We start from the raw sequence: 19,610 nt of genomic DNA on the forward strand, positions 1-19,610 counted from the left end.
GAGAGAGAGGGAGTGCAGATGCCATATGGAGAGGGGAACAGATTAAAAAAACAGTTGCTAGACAGAAGAGGGTAGAAAGGGGAAACACATTGGAAGGAAGGGGAGAGAAAGGGCATAAGCTGGGAGCAGTGGCATAATAAGGGGCTGAGGGAACAGACCGCCCCAGATGCCATCTTGGTGGGGGTGCTGGCAGCTCTCTGCCCCGTCCCCCCATGCCACGCTCATGCCATCGCTTCGCCCATTCTCTATTCTGAGAGCCCTCTATTCTTTAGGAATTCAAACAGCTGAAGGCTGATATAGGGCTCTCAGAACAGAGAATCAGGAAAGCAATGACCCCCTGATGAAGACATGTTGATCAAAACATGGGCCATGTCGGGTCCCTTATTCTACCTACAGTGGTTTTATTCTACGTAACAAATTGTTTATTGAAATAAACATTGTCTGCATCCTGTACAGTGTTCTGCAGTTTTTTTCTTTTGTTTTAGTTTCAACGTTTCTTTACTGCAGACTTGTTGGATTTTGTTTTTTGAATGATTGGAGCGGGAGCATGAAAAAAGCATTTCCTACCCCATAATACAATAAGAGATGCCAGTGGCTATTATAGTGGGATTTTCTGTTTTTGTATGAATGTTAGAGCATGGCCATTAAATTGGAAAATGTAAAATCGTCCATTTTCTGGTGATGTAAAAAGTGGCCTTAGCATGCATAAATGTAATATAAAGAAGTGATATATTTTGATCAATTGAATTGGGTATCACTCTATGACCACATTTGGGCAATAATTTGTAATGATCTAAGGAACAAAAAGAATTTTAGTCAGTTTTTTCAGAGGTTAAAAAATGTTTGTGAATGTTTATCAAATCATATGTAATATAAAGTACATCTTGTATGTGCACAAATCTCAACTTGGCCTGTATAATTAGCCAATTAAAGGTCAAATTTAAATATGTCAATATTTTCATAAAACTCATACCAATTTACAATATACAAAAAGGATTCTCTAGCTGTACAAAATACTTCACAGCTTTAATATGAAGTTTTAAAATGAAGCAATTTTTCTCACGTATTCTGAAAGTGCAGAAAAGTTGCAGGTGTTATCGAGCTCTTTAATAAGCTTTGGTTGGGATCTATGAAACAAACTTATTTCACAGATGCTCAGTGTGTGCTTCCCAGGCGCTAAAAAATACATGTTAAATTTTAGTACAGGGGCATGATTAGGGGTGGACGGTAGGTATGCCCTGCGTTAATCAGTTAACACATGGGTATTGGTGTTCACTGGCAGATTAGCATAGTATTAGCATGGGAGCTCTTAACATCTACTAAATAGGTGACATTGAGGGCTCAAACGCTAATGGCCATGCACTAGTTTTGCAATTAGCATGTGGCCATTAATAGGAAAACTCATTGTCAGCCATTTTGGAGCCATACTGAAAAGTGGCCTCAACATGGGAGACAATCATGTGCTAAAAACTGCACCAGCCACTTTTAGCATGGCTTAGTGAAAGGATCTCTTAAGCAACTATGAATGTTTTATGTATTGTTTTATTAACCAAAGTCTTAAAAAAAAAAAAAGCCTACTGTGGAAGAAAAACTTACCTTTTTAAGTCAAGCCTAGTTTTGTCAAATTTATATCCTTGAAAAGCCATATCCTCCATTATGATTTGGTGCCAGGATCTGCACCCAGTTAAGAGTATGAAGATTTACACCATGTAAAATCTAGTGCAAATTCTTGTGCCAACAATATGCACAGATCTTCCTCATTCTATAAAACTGCACATAAATTTGAGGAACATCCCTTATCTGCCCATGTCCCTCCCATGGCCCCTTTATTGGATCCGTGCACAAAATTTATGTGCAGATCCCGGCGCCTAAAGAATCAGGCTATAACAATGTATGCTATTTTGTGCACTAATTGTGCCCTTTAATAAAAGGGTCCCTAGCTATTAACCCAATCAAAAGCAGTGACTACTACCTCAAACAGTTTAGCTAATGCCATTGGCATGATTTTCCTGCAGTTAAGTGACATATAATAGAAACTCCTAAATATGCTAGGAATGTCCTGAACAGTTAATGTGAGGGTTTTGCGGTTATTGTACATACACAAAGAGTGACACAGGATGCATATGCTGTAGCAGGACGTGTTTAGCCACTCCTACCCTAGTTAACATAGAGCCCCTTATACAAAGCTGCAGTAGCGATGCTGACACAGTAAATGCACTGAAGCCCATTCAATTCATTTGGGCTTTGGTGCATTCACCACAGCAGCATTGCTACTGTGGCTTTATAAAAGGGGGCCCATAATATTCAAGCACCTCTCTGACGTCACATACAGCTCTTTTTAAGGCCCCTTTTTATAAAGACACATTAGGGTTTCTTATCGCCGGCCGCTGTGGTAAAAACTCCGATGCTCATAGGAATTCTATGAGCATCGGAGCTTTTACCACAGCAGCTGGTGATAAAAATCCATAACGTGGTTTGATATAAAGGGGTCTAAATTAGTCCCCTTATTTGCTAATCTGTCTTATCTAACTAAATGACCATTAAAATGTTTTGTTGCATATTGTGTTAACATTGGTATTTAGCACACTATGCCATTTCTTGTATTGTTGTTTGAATATTTTTACTGCTGTAATTGTCTGTTGCCTGAGGCCATTTTACTAACCTGTGGTTAAAATGTCATGGGGCGCACTTAAACATCTCTCGGTGGGAATCAGTGCTCATTACCCACACACTGATTAGCTCTGGATTAGCTTGTAAGCCTACAAAATAGGTGGTAAAGGCTCACGTGCTAATGGGGAAATTAGCGTGTGGCCATTATTGTAAAATAGAAAAATCTACCTTTTACTGGCAGTGCTAAAAATGGATCAGCGCATAGGAAAGACCATGGTGGGATGACCACAGGCCACATTTTAGCGCTGCTTGGTATAAGGGCCTCTATGTTTTGACTTATTACTGCTGTACACCACCTTGCGTGAATTCCTTCAAAAAGGTGGTAAATAAATCCTAATAAATAAATAAAATAATTTTGGCAATTACCACCAGTAACTGTAAAATCTTGCGTGGTGCAGAACAGGTACAAGTGAATCTATTTTTTAGTCCATCAAAAATAACACTTGATGAAGTTACAGGGAAATACTTTTAAAACAAATAAGAGGAAATATCTTTTCACTCAAAGAATAGTTAAGCTCTGGAACACATTGCCAGAGGATGTGGTAAGAGTGGTTAACATGGCTGGTTTTAAAAAAGGTTTGGACAAGTTCTTGAATGAAAAGTCCATGGTCTGCTATTGAGACAGACATGGGGGAAGCCACTGCTTGCCCCGGATTACATGGAATGTTGCAACTATTTGGGATTTTGCCAGATACTCATAACCTGAATTGGCCACTGTGGAAACAGGATACTGGGCTAGATGGACCTTTGGTCTGATGTTCTTTAGTAAAAAGAGACCTTTTCTTATGCAGATCCTTATTTCTGGAATAAGCTCCCAGTGGAGCTGCTAAAATAGACTAAGGGCTAGATTCTCTAATATTGGCCGTAAAATCCAACAGGCCACTATCATTGGCCATAAATGTAACGATTTCAAAAAGACGAGTCATTCTCGAAAAACTACACATGCAAATGAGGTTCGCGGAGGGTCGCCAAATTTACTTGAGATGAGTCGCTGATGAAAGTGATCAGCACATGTGCAGAATAGACCATGGTAAGAGGCAAACATGTGCCAGGAAAAGCTACGCCGTAGGCACACTTATTGGAGCACATTATTTGCACATGTCATAGGCGCTATGCCATTCTGTCAATGCTATTGAATGAAGAGGAAGAGAAGAAGGGAGGTACAAGCGTCAGCTTTCAACAAGTAGGCATAAGACATGCATACTTTTGAGATCTTTGCTTCCCTCAAAACTACTATAATTTATGTGACTGGTGTAAATTTTAAAAAATTTTTATGATGAGCCGCAGCCATAAATACATACCTGAGCCACGCTTTGTATGGTACCTGCACCAGCCGGTAATTTTTGGTTGTCAAAACCTGGCGCTACACTTGGGGAATCACTCGGCAATGATAGAGAGCTCTTTTCAATATTGATTAACTCATTTTACTGCCAGGAAGATCGGAAAAGATGTTCTGATAATCGGCTGGTAAAATACTGCTATGCTAAACCGGCTGGAACCAGTTTAGCAACCATCGTTAAAGGCGCAGTAATTTTTGGAAATCCTCCTCTAAGAATATTTCATTTAGAAAAACTCTTAAGTCATTGTTGTTTTGGGGTTGTTATGCTCTATGATTGATTATCATGCTTTATGGGTGGCTGTTTTAAATTATTATTATTGTTTGTAAAATATTTTTATTATTATCTCCTTCTTTTACAGTTACTAGAAAAAGAATGCATTATTTCTTCCAGCAGCAGGCACAAGAGAAGACATAAGGTTTGATAAATGATTGCAAGATCTTTTCTCTTCTTTCTTGACTCGATCTTAGAGCTATAAATAAATCAGTTCATTAATTTGATATCATACCATCTCATTTAAATCCAGAATAAATCATGAAAAATACAACATACTTGTAAGCAAAAAGCATCATAAATAACACAGAAAAAGAAAATATTTTCATGCTGTATCATAAATTAAAAACATAAGATAGGCCTGGCCTATCTGATTAGCCACGATCAGAGCACAGATTGTAGAAGTCTGCTCAGCACTGGCTTTGCTTCTCAATTACTAATATTGCCATCTAATTACCGCTGAGCTTGTTTGGTTCCATGCCTTCGAACAGAGGATTCCTTTATCTTTCCTTTACCATTATCATCTCCACCATCTCCCATGGGAGGGCATTCAAGGCATCTATCACCCTATCTGGCATTCAAGGCATCTATCACCCTATCTGGTTTTAGACTCTATCTACCACTCAATCTGGTTTTAGACCTTTGTTCAGCACTGAAACAAGTAATTACGGCTATCTTAGATAATCTGCATCTCTTGTTCAGTAAGGGCCTTAATGCCCTGATCATGCAATTCGATATGAGCTCTGCCTTTGACTTGGTGGACCATGGGAAACTACTACAATGCTTAGATGCAATTGTTATCAGGGAAGAGGTCTTAGACTGGTTTCGGGGTTTCCTTATGTCATGCACCTATCAAGTACGTTTCAATTACAATCTCTCTGATACCTGGAGCAATCAATCCAGCGTACCGCAGGGGTCACCACGTTCCCCACTGCTTTTCAATGTTTACATGTCATCATTAGGAGCGCAATTAACCCAGCTTGGGATAAAATTATTCAGTTACGCAGATGACTTCACGATCATCATCCCATTCGCTAACTCTCTCTCGAAAGCTACTCCCAAGGCAACTAAATCTGATGGAGCAGTGGATGTCTGAATTCAGACTGAGACTCAACTCAGAAAAAACAAAATTTTTCGTAGCCTCCCCACACCGACTTGACACCAAAACATCACTCTGCATCAATAAATTTAGTTACCCTATTCGATCTACTATGAAGATATTGGGTGTAACATTGGATCAGAGCCTAAGCATGAAAGACCAGGTTGACTCCTTAATCAGAAAGATTTTTTCACTCTATGGAAGCTTTGGTCCATTAGAGCATATTTTGACATGTCAGCTTTTAGAATTCTGGTACAATCCCTCGTTTTAAGTCAACTTGATTACTGTAATATCGCCTATTTGGCAATTGCCCAAAAGAATATGCGACGATTACAACTGGTGTAGAATGCAGCGATTAAACTGATCTTCGGACTGAAGAAGTCCGATCATGTAACACCTTACTACCAAGTTTAAGTTCGTTTGTTTTTGCTTTAAGGCACTATTCGGTCTAGCCCCTAAATATATAACTGACCTTTTCTCTTTCTCAGCCAACAAACATAAGAGAAGCTCACACTTGAACTATGTTTCCCCTCCAGTTAGAGGATGTAAACTTAAAAGACCATCAACACTTTCTCTCGCATCAGGCAGCATTATGGGGTAAAGATCTAGATCAATTGCTTACGCCCACTACGTATGGGGAATTTATGAAACGCCTAAAAACATATCTGTTCCTGAAGTATTTAGGTAGCTGACCTGTACAATTCTTACTCCAAGATAACTGTTAATCTATACCTGTTAATCATTAGCTCTTAACTCTGTTTATTCCACTCAAGTTGTACCATCTTTTAATCATTGTAAACCGCATAGAACTTCAGGGTCCAGATTCTAGAACTTGGACTCACAAGGAAATGGTCGGTTAAGAGCTGTGCTCCAGGCTAAACAAGCTACTATTTCAAATTTAAAACTCCAACAATTCAATTTTATTTGGAAAAAAGATTGATAAGAAGAAAATGTCATCAAACAAACAAAATAAAAACGATGCAGGAACCGGAGGATCAGGAACCAGCAGTAACAAAAGATCAAAGCCAGAACCAGGGACACCATCAAGAGTACCACTGCCTGCAGAAGATCAAGATATGATGGCAGAAATAAAACAGATAAAGGATATAGTACTGGAGATCAAAAAACAACTACAAAAAGCAATAGATGATGTTGCTATATTAACAAAAAGAGTTGATCTAATTGACAACAAAATGACACACTTAGAGGAAAGAGCAGAGGAAGTACATACTGAGGTTATACAAAACAAACAAGCCTGGAAGGAAATGGAAATATTAAAGAAAGATCTGGAAGACTGTGTTAATAGAGAAAAAAGAAATAATTTAAGAATTATTGGGATGCCGGAAGGAGTGGAAAAAAATGATCCTATCAATTTCTTAGAACAATTCCTCCCAAAGATACTGCCTATAAAATCCAAGGTGCCTCTTGAAATAGAGAGGGCACACAGAATACCGGGACAGAAAACAACCACACAAAAAGGTCCAAGAACTTTTATTTTTAAACTACTAAGATATCAACATGTAGTTGAAATATGCCAGCTAGCTAAAGCAAATAAAAACCTAAGATGTCAAGATGCACGGATACATATTGTGCCAGACTTTGCTAGAGAAACTGCTCAAAAAAGAAAACAACTCCTTGATTTAAGACCTCAACTACGAGCACTAGGAGCAAGATATGGATTACCGTATTTTCGCGGATATAACGCGCGCGTTATACGTGATTTTACGTACCGCGCATACCCCTCGCGCGTTATATGCCTGAGCGCGGTATACAAAAGTTTTTAAACATAGTTCCCACCCCGCCCGACGCCCGATTCACCCCCCCAGCAGGACCGCTCGCACCCCCACCCCGAACGACCGCTCGCACACGCTCCCACCCGCACCCGCATCCACGATCGGAGCAAGAGGGAGCCCAAGCCCTCTTGCCCGGCCGACTCCCCGACGTCCGATACATCCCCCCCCCTGGCAGGACCACTCGCACCCTCACCCCGAAGGACCGCCGACTCCCCAACAATATCGGGCCAGGAGGGAGCCCAAACCCTCCTGGCCACGGCGACCCCCTAACCCCACCCCGCACTACATTACGGGCAGGAGGGATCCCAGGCCCTCCTGCCCTCGACGCAAACCCCCCTCCCTCCAACGACCGCCCCCCCCCAAGAACCTCCGCCCGTCCCCCAGCCGACCCGCGACCCCCCTGGCCGACCCCCACGACACCCCCACCCGCCTTCCCCGTACCTTTGTGTAGTTGGGCCAGAAGGGAGCCCAAACCCTCCTGGCCACGGCGACCCCCTAACCCCACCCCGCACTACATTACGGGCAGGAGGGATCCCAGGCCCTCCTGCCCTCGACGCAAACCCCCCTCCCCCCCAGCCGACCCGCGACCCCCCCTGGCCGACCCCCACGACCCCCCCACCCCCCTTCCCCGTACCTTTGGAAGTTGGCCGGACAGACGGGAGCCAAACCCGCCTGTCCGGCAGGCAGCCAACGAAGGAATGAGGCCGGATTGGCCCATCCGTCCTAAAGCTCCGCCTACTGGTGGGGCCTAAGGCGCGTGGGCCAATCAGAATAGGCCCTGGAGCCTTAGGTCCCACCTGGGGGCGCGGCCTGAGGCACATGGGCCAAACCCGACCATGTGTCTCAGGCCGCGCCCCCAGGTGGGACCTAAGGCTCCAGGGCCTATTCTGATTGGCCCACGCGCCTTAGGCCCCACCAGTAGGCGGAGCTTTAGGACGGATGGGCCAATCCGGCCTCATTCCTTCGTTGGCTGCCTGCCGGACAGGCAGGTTTGGCTCCCGTCTGTCCGGCCAACTTCCAAAGGTACGGGGAAGGGGGGTGGGGGGGTCGTGGGGGTCGGCCAGGGGGGTCGCGGGTCGGCTGGGGGGGAGGGGGGTTTGCGTCGAGGGCAGGAGGGCCTGGGATCCCTCCTGCCCGTAATGTAGTGCGGGGTGGGGTTAGGGGGTCGCCGTGGCCAGGAGGGTTTGGGCTCCCTTCTGGCCCAACTACACAAAGGTACGGGGAAGGCGGGTGGGGGTGTCGTGGGGGTCGGCCAGGGGGGTCGCGGGTCGGCTGGGGGACGGGCGGAGGTTCTTGGGGGGGGGGCGGTCGTTGGGGGGAGGGGGTTTGCGTCGAGGGCAGGAGGGCCTGGGATCCCTCCTGCCCGTAATGTAGTGCGGGGTGGGGTTAGGGGGTCGCCGTGGCCAGGAGGGTTTGGGCTCCCTCCTGGCCCGATATTGTTGGGGAGTCGGCGGTCCTTCGGGGTGAGGGTGCGAGTGGTCCTGTCGGGGGGGGGGATGTATCGGACGTCGGGGGGGGCATCAGGCTTTCAGGATGGGGACAGACCTTCAAGGGGGGACAGGACTTCAAGGGAGGACAGTGCACGGAAGTCAGGGGGGGTGAACGGAGAGTCGGGCAGCATGCGCGTTATATGCCTGAGCGCGGTATAGAAAAGTTTTTGTACATATCATCGTGATTTCTGCGCGCTATACCCCTGTGCGCGTTTTACAATGGTGCGCGTTATATCCGCGAAAATACGGTACTCTACCCAGCGGTGATGAAGGTAACATTAGGAAATAAAACACAAAATTTTAATGATTCTAAAAAACTAGCAGAATACCTTGAAACATTTGAACAACCAATGACATCTTAAAAAGAAACTTTGGGAATATTTTAAAGTATTTAATATAACAAGAAGACATTAATAACTTTTCACTTTGATTTATTATATACAAAATAATCTAAACATTAAAAAACTGTAAAAACAGTTTAGAATGCTAGAAATTTTTTTAAAAAAGCAAATAACAGGAAAATGGAACAACTTGAAAAGAATGCAAACATGTCAGTAACAGAATGTTGTGGAGGGGAAAAAAAAAAAAAAAAAAGAACATTGATCTACCTGGAAAATTCAATATATATGCAGCTGAAGGGACGAGATGGAGGAGATTTTTGAAAAATATCCTCTTGCAGCATGGATTATATGCTCACGGAGAGAAAAATGGAGAAAGATGGAACACTAGAGATACTATGTTTGCTGAGTTGCTGAGTAGAAGAAGGGATCTGCGTGTCAACAGGAAGTACAAACAGTAGTGCAACCTGCGTGAAAACTTGTGGTCGATTGGGATGTGTCTCATTAAAAAAAAAAAAAAAAAAATCCTGAATAGAAGGCTACCAACACATGAGTAAATTACAAACTGAATCTGCCCTGCTCCTATGAATATCCCGGAAGACCCAGACGCTAAGATGTGGAACATAATGACTACAATTATATTAGTAAAAGAAGCAGAAAGTTAATTCCCACCCAGTTGGAGGAGAACAGCTGAGCCCTTCCTTTATGTTTGCCATATGTGCAAACAAGCTTGTAACCATTCCCAGCTGATACACTGAGCTAACTGTTATGCATTCTTGGCATGTTCCCTGACAAAGATAGTGAAGAACGTTAAGTTTATTATAGAAGTACTTTAAAAAAAAAAAAATTGTCTTCAAATGTTGTATTTCTTCTATATCTTTTTCTCATCTATTTTATTCTCATCCTTCTCATACAATAATTTTACATATAATTTTGAAAGAAAGATATTGCATTTTATTGGATATTTATTTACCAATGACTTTCACTATATACTTAAACTGAATTTATTTATTTACTTAAAAATGGGTTAATAGATACTTTGACTAACCTGACAATTAATATATTGCAATTTTAGGAATCCAGATTAATAATAATTATTTAATAAACACTTTCTAGGCTTTTAAGTTTTTAGTAACGCCTTTAAGTTCTTAGGAACTAAGCTTTTAGTCAGGCTTGATTGAATTATATGAAACTCTGTTAAAATCCTGTAGATTAGAATCATTTCTTTGCTCTATTCTGTTTTAGAGTAATTTTTTGTAAAATAAAGAAAGGTAAGAATTATAAGGGGGAAAAAAAATAGATATATATATATATATTTCTGAAAATGAATAAAAGAGAAAATAAATATAACAAATATTAGTATAAGGATATATTATACTATGTTATTAGCATGGAGTAATAAGTATAAAACTATAATTTATTTTTTAGCTTGTAATGGAGTAATGTTAAACCTGATCTATGTTGTGTTTCCAAGTGATCGTATACAAATGGGGTGGGAAGGGAGGGAATGGGAGGGTATTAAATTTTAAGGGTAGGGGTAAAATAGATAATTCCTCAAACTATCTTATTTATGGGAAAATGAAGTTCATAAAAAACATTGCAGATGGGATTGTTATAATACATATTACATTAAAATTAAATGGATCTTAAAATAATCTCTTTAAATGTTAATGGTCTAAATCACCCGATTAAAAGAAAAAAGGCATTATTATTTTTGAAAAGGCAAAACGCTGATATATGCTGCATACAAGAGTCCCATTTATCAAATAATGAATCCATAAAGCTAAAAGGTGATTGGGTCAAGCAATGTTACTTTTCTGCAGCAATAGGAAAAAAAGCTGGAGTTGCAATATTAATAAATAAAAAATGTTCCGCTTCATTTAAGTTTAAGGCAGCTGATCCTTTAGGAAGATGGATATATATAGAAATGGACATGGGAAATACCACCATGACGCTTTTCAATATATATGCCCCTAATTCAAATCAAAATGAATTTTTTAAAACTCTGCAACAGTTGATTCTTCCACTGGCTACTTCAAATTTAATAGTGGCAGGAGATTTCAATGCTGTGATGGATCCATTGATAGATAAAAGCCCGAGAAGATTTATAAAATCATTAGGTCTTGACAATTTGGTGCAATCTTGTGATTTAAAGGATATTTGGCGTATACTTCATTTTGATGGTCGGGAATTTTCGTTTTGTTCACAAGTCCATAATTCTTTTTCTAGAATAGATTATATTTTTGTTTCTAATCAATTAGTACATCAAGTCACACAGGCTGTCATTGATCCAATTGTATTATCTGATCATGGTGGAGTGTGGATTGAAATTAAAATAATAGATCAAAATATAAACAGACCTATATGGAAATTGAATAATACATTGCTTGCAGATAATGACTTTTGTACAAATCTTATAAAAAAAATAGAAGAATATTTTCAAATTAATGATACAGAAGAAATTTCCATAGAGACTTTATGGGATGCGTTTAAAGCATATACTAGAGGACAAATTATTTCTTATTCAGCAATGAAAATAAAAAAAGAAAAACAACAATTTATAGAATTAGAAAAATTAATAAAGTCTCTAGAATCAAAATTAATTGAAAAATGGGATTATTTGACACAACAAGAATTGTTAAAAGCTAAAGGTAAATATAATGAAATTTCTTCAAAAATCATTAGAAAAGATTTATTTGTACAACAAGCTCTGTATTATGGAAATTCGAATAAGGCGGGAAGATTGCTTGCAAATTATCTCAAAGCAAAAAGGAAAAAAACAAAAATAATTGCAATTCAAAATGAAAATAAAGAAATGTTATCTCAAACTAATCCCATAATAAAACAATTTTTAAAATTCTATAAAGATTTGTATTCTTCCGAGCCCTATTCAGAAAAGGAAAAAGATGGTATAGAATTTTTAAAGTTAATAAATGGACCAAAGATTCCTGAACATATAAAACGAAGTTTAGAAGAACCAATATCCTTAAAAGAGTTAGGTACAGCATTGAAGTCCCTCAGAGTTGGATCCGCTCCAGGTGGAGATGGTTATACAGTAGAGTTTTATAAATCATTCCAAAACATCATAATGCCCTATTTATTAAAATTATATCAGAAACAACTAAATAAAGGTTGTATTACAGGTACTATGGCTGAATCAATAACTATAGTTTTACCTAAGCCAAATAAAGATCCTACTTTGGTATCAAACTATAGACCTATTTCTTTAATAAATGTGGATGGAAAAATTTTAACTAAGGCAATAGCATTAAGATTGGCTAAAGCTCTCCCTTTCATTATTGATATGCATCAAACAGGTTTTGTTGCTCAAAGACATTCGTCTCATAATACTAGATTGGCACATCACATGTTATATTTGACAAAATCCATCAATGACCCAGCATTCTCTATTTCATTAGATGCGGAAAAAGCTTTTGATAGAGTGGAATGGTCCTTCATGTTTCAGACAATGGAATGGTTTGGTATAGGATCCGGTTTTATACAAATAATAAAGGCATTGTATAACTCCCCTGTTGCTAGATTATATATTAATAATGATTTTTCAGAAAAATTTATTCTACAAAGAGGGGTTAGACAAGGATGCCCACTATCTCCTTTGCTTTTTGATATCGTTTTAGAACCCTTGTTATTAGCTATAGAACAGATAAAGGAGATACAGGGTATTCCACATTCAGATAGAGAATATAAATTATCAGCATATGCGGATGATATATTACTTTATTTGAGAAATCCGGAAACAACCATTCCAAAACTACTCGAACTGATTGAAAGATTTGGAAAATTTTCAGGATATAAAATAAACTGGAATAAATCAGAAGTACTTCCACTCAACGTACATTGTACAAAAAGTTTATTTGACTCATTTTCTTTTATTTGGAAAGAGGAAGGATTAAAATACTTAGGAATTTGGATTACAAAAACTATAGAAGAAACTATGATAACCAATGAAAAAAATTTATTACAAAAAGTGTCAGAAATGTGTGAGCAATGGAATCCTTTGTGCATATCTTGGTGGGGGAGAGTGCAAACTGTAAAAATGATGATTTTACCAATAGTTTGTTATCAAATGGGTATGATACCAATTTTTTTCCAGGGGTCTTTTTACAAAAAATTGGATAAAATATTAACAAAATTTATTTGGCTTGGAAAAAACCCCAGAATTGCTCTAGTATCTTTACAAAGACCAATTGAGGAGGGAGGGGTAAATTTTCCAAATTTTTATAGGTACCATCAAGCCTATATTATGCGTCATGGTATGTATTGGATCCTCCCAGAACCCATTGAACATATACCAGATTGGTTCTGGTTAGAATGGAGATTAATGTTTCCTTTACGTCTGAGTCATGTGATAAGTATTCAAATGCCAAGGTTATATAAAGATCATAAAATATTAATGGATACTTGGAAAACTATAAGATATATAAGTAATCTAACTCCTATTCCAATAACTAAATCAACGACTCAAACAATATGGCTTAACCCAAAGATCAAAGTTGGCGGTTTTAAAATTATCTGGAAACATTGGATGATGGCTGGAATTCGTATTTTAGAAGATGTAATAAATAAAGGTAAACTGCTTGAGTTTTCACAATTGCAAAATAAATTTGGTTTAAATAAATCACAATATTTCAGATGGTTGCAATTGAAGCAGGCCATTCAGACAGGGTTCTCTGAATGGAAAAATCTTAATAATTATCATAGTATGGAATTCTTATGTTTTCAGATAGATTCCATGGGACACCAGGCCGCAATGTGGTATAAATTAATATCTGGATTTATACATAAAAAAAAAAAAATGGTCTTAGAGATATTTGGAGCATTGAGATTAAGCATCAAATTAATGCATCTCAATGGCCACGACTTTGGTCTTGGAGGATAAGATGTACAATGTCAGCATCTATGAGACAAACTTGGTTTTTTATTTTACATAGAGCTCTATGGACCCCTACACGTTTACATAGAATTGATAGCTCTAAGTCTAATAGATGCTGGCATTGTCATCTAGAAGCAGGGACATTAGATCATCTTTTATTCTATTGTCCATTCATATTAACATTTTGGAAATCAATTTGGCCCCAAATAAATAGGATGTTAGAAAATCCAGTAGCCTTGACATATGATACAATTCTATTTGGTACTACAATGAGAGCCCATAGTCAAATCTCATCAAATAACAACAAACTTTTATTTATAATGACTGGAATAGCAATACAGCAAATTACACGTAATTGGAAAAATTGGGACAGATTGAACTATAATTTCTGGTGGAACTCAGTTTGCCATATATATAAGATGGAACATGCATTTGCAACACAAAAAGGATATATGAATAAGTTCAAGAAAATTTGGGGACCATTAACAGAATATTGCAATATTTGAATTTCAATTTCCCATGATAAGAAAATAGTATAAAGAAGGAGGGGGGGAGGGGTTAAGGGGAGGGAATTATTCTCTTTATCATATATTATAAATAAAATATTATAATAGATGATATTCTTACATGAAAATAACGTAATAAAGGGAGGGGGAAAAGGTTCATATTTAAATAATAATAGATAAAATCATTACAATATATATATTGTATAACTTTATAAGAAAAATAATTACAATTATATGATATATAAAACCATAAGAAAAATAAGACAAGAAATGTTATATATAAAATATATTATAAAAATATCAAGTGTATTGTTAAGATAATTGTATGAAAATTTATGACACTTGTTGTTAAATGGAAAAAAAATTCAATAAAAAAAACTTAATGAGGAAAGGAATACAGAATTTAAAAAAAAAAAAAAAAAAAAAAAAAAAGAACTTCAGGGTCCTGCGGTATATAAACTGTTATTATTATTATTACTAGTATTTAAGCCCGTTACATTAACGGTGCTAGAATAGATGTGTAGACTTTTAGCACAATGGGTCGCTGAGGCGTTTCTTTCTTTCTTACTTTATGTTTTTTATCTCTCTCCCTGCCCCCCCTTTCTTTCTGTCTCTGTCCCCCTGTGTGTCTCTGTCTCTTCCCTGACCCCCTGTCTTACTGTTTCTCTCCCTGGCTGTCTAAGTCTTTCTTTGTTTCTGTATCTTCTCCCTTCACGAGTGTGGGGCAGTTGTAGGCGCGCATGCGCACTCCTTCCGGCCACACGAAACACGCAGGTAGAAGTGCGCATGCGCCGCTTAGGGTTTTATTATCTAGTCATTAAGCCCGTTACATTAACGGGTGCTAGAATATATGTCTGTCTGTCTCCATCCTGCTGACTCTCTCTCTCTCCCTGGCCCCCTTTCTCTGTCTGTCTTTGTGTCCCTCTCCCTGCCCCTGTGTCTTTCTTTCTTTCTGTCTCCCTCCCTCCCGCTCTCTGTCTGTCATTTTTCCCCATTTCCCTGTGCAACAGCATTTCCATCCCACTTCCCTATGCAGCAGCAACAGCATTTCCCTCCTATCCCCCCCCCCCCTTTCCTGTGCAGAAGCAGCAGCGGTATTTCCCTTCCCCTCCATGTGCCTATATAGCAGTAGCAGCATTTTTCCCCACCCCCCTTTCCCTTCTCTTAACGCGATCTGGCCTGCTCCGTTCGGCCCCTCCCCCTTCTTTTAGTGCCATTGTTCTGCTCGATCTGGCCTGCTCCTGACTCTCCCACCGCCGACAAACCTCCGGGCTCCAGCCGCGTAGGCAGCACTTTAAACACGCTGCTTCGCGGCCTTCTACTGCCGATTTCCTCTCCCGCATCTGTCTCCGATGATGTCATCAGAGATGCGGCAGAGGAAATCGGCAGTAGAAGGGCGCGAAGCAGCGTGTTTATAGTGCTGCCTATGCCGCTGGAGCCGGGAGGTTTGTGGAGGGTCAACGGGCGGAGCGGGGCTGCTCTCCACCACTCAGTTGCTGCCACTGCCCCACAGGGCAGTTGTAGTCGTGCATGCGCACTTCTTCAGGCCACCGACATACAGAACACACAAGTGGAAGTGCGCATGCGCGGCTTAGAATTTTATTATAGAGATTATTTCTATTAAAAAAGTACTTCTTGATGATATTCCCGAGTCAACCCCCTGCAATCTAAATTTCATGTTCTCTTGTTCTACTACCTTCCCTCCTTTGGAAAAAGCGTGTTTGTATATTAATAACTTTCAACTATTTGAATGTTTATATCTCCTTTCCTTCAGGAATGTCCAGAAAAACCTAAAGTTGGAGAAATTTAATTGAAGTTTTCTCCATTAATTTTTATGTGTTTGATTACAAAATATTTTTTGTACAATATTTAGACCCATCCTGGGGTCGCTCAAAGCCAAAGAATATAAGCACCACCAAAATCCATTTTTTCCCTTTAAAATCGGCTGATAATTTTGCACTAAACAGGTGATAATGCTATCATTATGCTATGGACATAGATTAAATGTGTAAATGTAAATAAATCTGACATAAGATATATGTGAAAGAATTTTGGGGTTACAATGTCATACAGAGTCAAAACAGAAACCAAACAGAAATTAATAGAACTAAATGTTTGACTGTCGCATTGCTGACTGGGCTTGTCTGGGCAAGTATGACATCAGCAGCTGATCTGAGGCCTGAGAAATGTTTGTGAGCATTCCTACCATTACACAAACACCAATTAATTCTAGTTCTAGGCATGTTCTGAGCTAGGGTGGGCAACAATGATTTGCAGTATCTAGTGCCAGCACCTATATAATCCCAATATTGGATAAATGTAAGTTCACTTTTATTCAAAGACTCATTTATTTGGTCAGCATTTCTGACCAATTCATTTGCTTTTGCCACTCAAAAACACTCACGCAAAGCTCATGCTTTTTTTTATCCATCAGTGAAGGGGTGCAAGTTCAAAAGAATTCACGAATGCATGCTTTCTTATCAGGCTGCTAGTTGGGATAAAGAATTCAAACAATTATCTCTCATGTCTTTCTCGTGCCTGGAATTTAGAAGGCATTTGAAAACTTACTTATTCTCCAGATTTTGGGGTAATTAATTTCCGTTATGATTTCTCAGCTGTAAGTTAGTGTAGTCTTTTGTAAACCACATAGATCTTCAAGGTTATGCGGTCTAGAAGTTGATTTTTTGTTATGTCATGTTATTTAGCTATAGATTTTTAACATCCTATTGTAATAAATACAGTGGTGCCTCACACAACGAACTTAATTCGTTCCAGGAGCAAGTTTGTTATGCGAAAAGTTCGTTATGTGAAACGCGTTTTCCCATAACAATACATGTTAAAAAAAATAATTCGTTCTGCAGCATAAAATATGCTAAGATGACATAAAAAAAGATAAATTTGTCAAAATGGTGAAAATGGTGGTCTTGCTGAGGCCAAACTCTTTGACGAGGTCACACTGTTTTACCCCACATTCACTCCTTCTAATTATTTCCCGTTTCATTTCAACAGAAATCACCTTCCTGCTTCATGATATATAAAAAATATTGAGTTTATCTTAAAAGGACGACTGTATACAGTGAGAGAGGGTAGTTAAGTGCAGTGCCTGCGCGGAAGGATGCAATACATCGGCAGCTCGGGCGACTTCGTTGTGTGAAATGAAGTTCGTTGTGTGAAACGAAGTTCGTTGTATGAATCAAGACATGAAGTTCGTTGTGTGCAGCGTTCGCTGTGCGAGGCGTTCGTTGTGTGAGGCACCACTGTAGATTTATATACCTAATAGAATCGTGTGGAAAAAGTTCCCTCTTAACATTTTAATTGGGGTTAAGGTCTATTTATCAACAAATGTAGCTGGGGTGCCTGCATGGGAATCAAACAGCACTTATCATAATTTTATTTGAAAAGCTTGCTCTCTCTCTCTCATTCTTATAGCAAGATAATACCCTTTTGCTAACCTACCTAGCCTATACTTTACTCTATGCACACAGAACTAAACTCACAATCTTTCTTTCTCTTTTCAAACTTTCAAAGACAATGTACCCTGCTATATTGTTATTGAAATGCAGTCAATCAAATTACATAAGAACATAATAGCCACACTGGCATAACTTTCAGAGTCCTGACAAGAATCCGGGCCTTTCTGTCCTGCTTGCCCACCAGTAGAGATAGCTACTGCTATGAGCAATATCTCAGCAACAAAATGTACTGAACTCTTTCCTTCACTTATCAAATAGCGTATACCATGGTCTAACAATACACAGAAGTATTAAACACAGAAGTATTAAACAGAGTGCATCTTTCTACCCTTAGAAAATATTTACCTTCAAAAATCCATAGACTATTTTCATGATAAATGATTGCCAAAGTCATTTTTACATATAGAATGAATAAATAGTTGGCAACATGTACTTTGTCTTGACAAATGTTTTAATAGGCAGTTATTGATACTGAATATTTCTGATGAAACAAACAAAAAAAAGTATCCCTTTCTCTCATAACACTTATTAATCAATATATTTTAAACATTTATCATATTGTCACTAATATAATACAAGCATTTCTACAGGGTTCCAGTGAATGTCAGTGGTACATCAGAGATTATAATCGTCAAGAAGCAGAAGAAATTCTACTTCAAGAACACACTGTAAGTTGCAAGTAATTAGAAATTTACCAGTAATTGTAAAACAGTATACAGAGGCTCACTTTACCTGCTGGACTATATTCAAGGTGCCACCCAAAAGTTCAGGGAATTCAATTGGTAAAAAAAAATTGCTTACCGAAACTCCTAGTTTCCACTGTCTCCTTTGAAGTAGTCCCCTTGAAAATGTATACAGCGATACCAGCGTTTTTCCCATGAGTCCATGCATCTATGGAAGTCATCTTGGGTGAGTGCCTTAAGGACCTCCTGTGATTCTGCCTAGATCTCTTCAATCGTGTTAAAATGGTGCCCTTTCAGTTGTAATTTCATTTTGGGGAATAGGAAAAAAAAATCACAGGGGACAAGGTCAGGCGAATAGGGATGGTGCATAATCACTGTAATGTTTCTGGAAGTCAGGAACAGTGGAACAATGAGTAATGTGTGAGTGGGCGCGTTGTCATGGTGGAGCAACCAATTTTTGTTTTTCCACTTGTCTGGGCAGAAATGCATCTCATGTTCAATTTGTCTGACAAAATTTGTTGAACTGACCCATATGACTGTCCTACTATCTCACAAACATCCTGGATACTTTGCCTACGATCTGCAAGGATAGTCTCACAAACTTTTTCCGGTTTCCGGTGCTGTGCTTGTTGACGGTCGTCTGGAACGGTCATCGTCATAGACAGATGTTCGTCCGTCCTTGAAGCATTTGTACCAAAGAAAGGCTTTGCTTTGGCACATGACATTATCTGCAAAGGCTTCCTGCAGCATACGATGGGTTTCTGCAGCAGTTTTTTAAAGTTTGAAACAAAATTTGATGCAGATTTTTTTGCATAGTAAAATCCGTCATATCGAAATCCGCTGAGTCACTAAAACACAACCTTACAAACAGAACAAAACAACATGACCACTTAACTGTATGCTCGTTGGCACACTGATTCACAAAGCCTACTGTTAGACACCTCTAGCGGTACGTGCGGTTCACATTCCCCAAACTTTTGTGTAGCACCTCATATGATATAAGGACAATTTTCAAAGTAATTTACCAGTGTAGATATCCCTTGATGAAACTTGC

General features: G+C 39.1%; 1 protein-coding gene across 1 annotated transcript in view; it reads left to right on the forward strand.

Annotated features, from left to right (window-relative positions):
- The window catches only part of CLNK (cytokine dependent hematopoietic cell linker), a 95,410-nt gene that overhangs the window by 59,045 nt on the left and 16,755 nt on the right, over positions 1-19,610 (forward strand). Inside the window, exons 12-13 of the mRNA XM_033959478.1 lie at positions 4,369-4,425; positions 18,464-18,541. Of these exons, the coding sequence (XP_033815369.1) occupies positions 4,369-4,425; positions 18,464-18,541 (135 nt within the window). The remainder of the gene's footprint in view (positions 1-4,368; positions 4,426-18,463; positions 18,542-19,610) is intronic.

This window comes from Geotrypetes seraphini, chromosome 1, assembly GCF_902459505.1.
Source record: "Geotrypetes seraphini chromosome 1, aGeoSer1.1, whole genome shotgun sequence".
NCBI classification, from domain to species: domain Eukaryota; kingdom Metazoa; phylum Chordata; class Amphibia; order Gymnophiona; family Dermophiidae; genus Geotrypetes; species Geotrypetes seraphini.